This window comes from Phoenix dactylifera, chromosome 9, assembly GCF_051530095.1.
Source record: "Phoenix dactylifera cultivar Ajwa chromosome 9, Ajwa_hap1_PhDact_Kaust_v1.1, whole genome shotgun sequence".
NCBI lineage: Eukaryota > Viridiplantae > Streptophyta > Magnoliopsida > Arecales > Arecaceae > Phoenix > Phoenix dactylifera.
Window position 1 is genome coordinate 32,732,102 of NC_143198.1, and position 5,746 is coordinate 32,737,847.

General features: G+C 42.1%; 1 protein-coding gene across 1 annotated transcript; it reads left to right on the forward strand.

Moving 5' to 3' along the window:
* Positions 1–1,240: 1,240 nt before the first annotated feature.
* Positions 1,241–3,957, forward strand: LOC103720535 (Tetratricopeptide repeat (TPR)-like superfamily protein). Its single transcript, XM_008810283.5, has one exon. It carries the CDS (start codon positions 1,847–1,849, stop codon positions 3,695–3,697), a length of 1,851 nt encoding a protein of 616 aa, XP_008808505.3. The 5' UTR covers positions 1,241–1,846; the 3' UTR covers positions 3,698–3,957.
* The last annotated feature ends 1,789 nt before the right edge of the window (positions 3,958–5,746 follow it).

Genomic DNA, 5,746 nt, shown 5'->3' on the forward strand with positions numbered 1-5,746 from the left:
AAACTTACTACTATGGAATATACAAAGACTTGATAAAGAATTACTATTGATTCATATGAAACTTGTATTAGGAATCTCATGTCTTACGGATGAACGAGAAAAGCGAATAAGGTTCACGGGCCTGTCCTTTAAAGCTATGTAATTTGTCTGACAGGCATGCACCAACAGAAACCATATTGTTTTTACGAATTTGTTCCAACTTATTCAGATGAACATAAGCAATAGTTCAGGGACAATTGGATCATTTCAGGGTTGTATCAGTACGTAGGTATTGGAAAAGCTCACCTCTCTCTCTCTCTCTCTCAATCTCTCTTTTTAATTTATGAAGTATATGTGAACTCCAAAAATAGTAGAGGTCATTTAACATACTACGAGAATTAATAATCCCTAAGTTTTTCAAGTGCGATAGTGCATAAGATTCAACATAATAAGTAAACAACAAAAATATTACAAATATCAACTGTCAGATGTCATGAAACAAGAACAGCTGCAACATGGTAAGACAGTCCTAAGCAGAAAAGGTAGGGTGCGAATCGCAGGGGCTGAGCTTGAAAACAATCATCAATTCCAAGTCATGATGATTTTTGGAGAGAATGTGTAATGATACAAAAAAGGTGATGTTCAATCCAAGGAAGGGTTTGCTGCCAAAACCAATCGAGTTAGAACCACATATGGACATTCCATGAAAGACCATTTATATAACCCTCAACCTTTAGGAGTGAAGTGGGCGTGTGAATCAACTGGCTGTGCAACACAAACAGTGATTGGCCTGTGAAGTTGGGAATCCTGCACTGAACACGGCGCTGCAATTGGCCCAACACATCGTCTCCACCGCACAGAAGAGGGCCTAAGCGCTTGAGTCGAGGGAGCGAAGGGGAGGAGGCCATTAGAGAGGAGAGGGGAGGCTTGGGAGAGACCAGAGAGCTCCTGGAAGGAGCGAGATGGAGGCGGTCAACTGGTCAAGCGAGTGCGAGTTTTATCGTTACAGGCTTTTATGTGATAGATGTTCCTGTCATACGTAGGCCGTAGCTATCATATATAGATAAATTCTCTATCATTTCAATATCTTAAATTAAATTTTATATTTTATTGATGATGTTGCAAATAGAATCACAAGAAACAAAATTTGTGTTACAGAATAATAAGCAACTGTTTTCCAAAATGCGGCTATCTTCAGGCCATACAACTCCAATACAAATATTGGCCTTCTAAAAATCATTCACTGCTATGACTCCTCTGCCCAAAAGCTACATTGAGGATGGCCCGAGCAAGGATCAGCCATACGAGGTTTTGGTTGTACGTATATGGATTTCATTCATTTGGAGGGCGACTAGGCTACTGTGATTGGATGGATTTGTGGACAGATTGTGGCTGCGGACAAATATCTCTTGCCCTTGGAATTTGACAATATGTGGAGAATTGTACCATTTTTAGAGTAAGTTACGTTTACCACAAGGTAAATAGAGCTGCAGGTTGAGTTGCATGGTTATTTATACTTTGAATGGATGGCACAGCCTTACCACCTCTCTTATGGAATGAGAATACTTTTGTGAATATAATCGTACTGGATTTGTGGGATCCATCTGTGAAAAAAAAAGAAAAAAAAAAGAGCATTCCTTAGGCTGTTGTTGGTTGCAGCAAATATCTTCGGCCATCATGGAGGCTCGTTCTTTGCTGGTGCAAGGATTAATATTTCAGAATCCGATTGAATTTGTGCTATGGACTCGTTGGGATCGCCAGTTTTTAATTTTTCATTTGCGTCGCATAAAAATTTTCACGATCTTTACCCAGATTCCTTCCCGAGCAAAATAGGTGAGCCTCTTCCCACCTCGTTCGCTGCGGCGATATGACCTCCCTGAGAAACTTGATACCGAGACATTGCCCACTCTCCCTTCTGGACTCCACCACCACCCTTCCCCAGGTTCACCAAATCCACGCCCACCTCCTCGTTAATGGCCATCTCAACGACCCTCCCCTCTTCGCCAAGTTCGTCGCCACCTTGGCCCTCTCCCTCCCCGACCTCCTCCCCTACTCCCACCACCTCCTCGTCCACTCTCCCCACCCGCCCTCCCTCTTCGCCCTCAACTCCCTCATCCGGGCGCACTCCAGGGGCCCCACCCCCCACCTCGCCTTCCTCTTCTACCACCAAATCCTCCACTCCCCCGCCCTCTCCCCCGATCACTATACCTTCACCTTCCTCGTCCGCGCCTCCGCCCAGGCCGCCGCTGCTGCCGCCGGCGCTGCCGTCCACGCCTCCGCCCTCAAGCGCGGCCTCGCCGCCGACCCCTACGTCCAGAGCGGCCTCATCCACATGTACGCCGAATTCGCCCTTCCCGACGCCACCCGCCGGGTCTATGCCGAGCTCCGCCGTCCCGACGTCGTCGCCCAGACCGCCATGGTGGGCGCCTTGGCGGGCTCTGGTGAGGTCGACCTCGCCCGCGAGATGTTCGACGGAATGCTCCAGAGGGACCCCATCGCTTGGAACGCGATGATAGCCGGGTACTCGCAGGTGGGCCGGTCGAAGGAGGCGTTGGAGTTGTTTTCTTTGATGCAGGCGGAGGGCGTGAGGGTTGGCGAAGCGACGATGGTGTCGGTGCTGACCGCGTGCGCCCACTTGGGTGCGTTGGCTCAAGGGAAGTGGGCGCACGGTTACATACAGAAGAACAAGATTGGAATCACTGTGACGCTCGGCACAGCATTGATAGACATGTATTCCAAGTGCGGTGACATGAGAAAAGCCATGGAGGTGTTTTGGAGCATGGGGGAGAAGAATGTTTACACTTGGAGCAGTGCAGTGAGTGGTTTGGCGATGAATGGTGCAGGCAAGGAATGTCTCGAGCTCTTCGAGCTCATGAAACAAGAACATGTGCGGCCCAATGGGGTCACCTTCATTTCGGTGATTCGTGGATGCAGTGTGGCTGGCTTGGTAGATAAGGGTCGTGAGCATTTTGATTCGATGAGGGATGAGTACAGCATTGAACCATGGTACGAACACTATGGATGCATCGTTGACTTGTACGGTCGAGCTGGGCGGCTGGATGATGCAGTCAATTTCATCAATGCCATGCCCATCGAGCCCCATGTTGGAGCTTGGGGAGCTCTGCTCAATGCCTGTAGGATTTATAAGAATATTGAATTGGGTGAGTTTGCAACGAGAAAGATCTTGGAGTTAGAATCAAAGAATGATGGTGCTTATGTGCTCTTGTCAAACATCTATGCCGACTCGAGGAATTGGAAGGGGGTCAGTAGCATTAGGGAGTCGATGAAGGCCAAAGGGGTAAGCAAGGAGCCTGGTTGCAGTGTTATAGAGGTTGGCGGCAAGGTCCATGAGTTCTTTGTGGGGGATAGATCACATCCAAGGTATAAGGAGATTGAGGTGATGTTAGGGGAGATGTCAAGGAGGTCGAGGTTGGCGGGGTACGTGGCTAGGACTAATGAGGTGTTGTTTGACATTGAGGAAGAGGAGAAAGAGGATGCTCTTTGTTGGCATAGTGAGAAGTTGGCTATCGCTTTTGGGTTGATTGCATTGGGGGAGGGAGTGACCATTAGGATTGTGAAGAACTTGAGGGTATGCTTGGATTGCCATGATGCCACAAAGTTTATATCAAAGGTCTTTCAGAGGGAGATTGTTGTGAGGGACAGAAATAGGTTTCATCACTTTAAAGATGGGGTATGTTCTTGTATGGATTATTGGTGATGATTCTAACCGATCTGTTATATTCTCGAGTTCTTTCATTTCTTTTGAGTTGATGAGCTCATGATTTTGATTATTAGTTTTTTTCACTTTTACCTTCTCTTGAAGAGCCTTCTCTTCGGCAAACTACATAGCAAATATTACGTTTACTGATGTTTTGTTAATTTGTTTCACACAGAAGAGAGGCGTGTGGGAACTTGTAAAGAATTTTATTGAAAGAGTCACATACTTGAAGTATTTAATAAAGTTCTATTGAAGTATAACTATTCTTGGACCCCTGAAGTGTGTTCTGTTGTGTTTTTTAGTAAAATGCTTTGTTCTGGTCTCTGAAGAATTATCTGATATGAATTTTTATGGTGAGAATGTGCTTCTGCAAATGTTTCTTCCAAGAACATTTACGAGATTTTTGTTCAATTACTCTGAAAGCAGAGGTTGGAAGCAAATTTAAAATGTTCGGGTATGATGGATTTGCAGCAGAGAGATTTCTCTGTTTCCTGATATGGAAGGCAGTGTTGTATATATTTTCTTTTGATTCTCGAGTTCAAAGAAAAAATGTTCAACAGAGTAATACTTCAAAGTAAAAGCAATTTAGTTACAAGTTTCCATTTGGCTCCATGAAATCCATCTATTGGATTTCTGATTAAAACTAATTGTTACATACATTATTCTTTTGAGATCAGTGTCATTTCTGCTTCCTCACGAAGGGTAAAATTTAATGTTTGAAAGCATACCAACTTGTTCCTGTGTACTCTTTCTCAAATTGTAAGATGTTGGAAATGCCAACTTTTACATTCCCTTGGAATGAAATATATACTAACTCTGATTTCTCTCACAACGAAGCACACGAGATTTCTTTCTACTACTTAGAGACTTAAGATACTTCCTTTTCATTTCACTCTAACCTTGCAAGTCTTCCATTCTAGTTTAACTCAAATATAGATGAATTGGAATATCCATCTTGGTGTCGAGTCCATTTTGACACTTTTGCATGATTTCAAGCTTTTAATGTAATTTATATTTATTGTAAAAATTAGCTGACCGTTAGACCTTTTTCTTCTTCTATTCACGTATTAGCTGACCCTTTTTGCTCCAAAATTTTCAGATCTAACTTATAGCAATTATCATACTTTGAATATATTAAATAAAAAAAATCAAACATTGTGCTCACACGTTGTGAACTTGCTTTCTTTCACTGACACAAATAACCGGATTGAATGCAAGTGCAACAAGAACGATCACTTCCGTCCTATTCCAAGCAAATTTTATTGCTCAGCTGTGAGAATAAAACAGAACATCTAGCCCATGAAAAAAGAGAGAGTCTAATTTTAAGAGCTAGAGAAGCAGAGAAGATAAATATTAGTTGGATACAAAAATTTATATTCATCTTTGTTTTAAACGGATACGGATATAAATTGGATATCGAAGTATGGATATAAATATAGGCATAAATCGAAATTAAATTTTATGACCACATAATCAAAGATATGACTAAGTGGATGATAAATCAAGTTAATAGCATATTAATATCGTCATTTATTTTATTTAAAAGTTCATGAATGTTGTATAAAATTAAATAAGGTTACAAATGAAATTGGATATTCAGATACAGATCGGATAAGTGTCTATTAATATCCATATCTATTGTTTTTAGGGATATGAATACGAATACGGATATTAGCCGGATTCTCAAATTTTTATCCATATTCGAATAGATTTGGATATGAAAATGGATTCAGACAGGTATTATCTGATTCATTTTTGTCTTTACTCTTGAGCAATACGATAGTAATAGATATAAATGAAGAAGCTAGTTCGGCCTCCCCTCTACTAGAACAACAAAAATATTTTTTAGAAAAAGAAAAATGCAAAAAGAAAAGAGGTCGATGGTTGATCTTTTCGCGTTTCGATGCTTCACAGAATGAGAGAAATAATAAATATGTCAAATTATTGCATCGAGCTAATTTATGACTACTACTGGTTCATCTTCTTGGCATGCCCCTTGCTTGGACAAAAAAACCTTCCCCTAGCTCAGATCATAGCAATAACAATGGT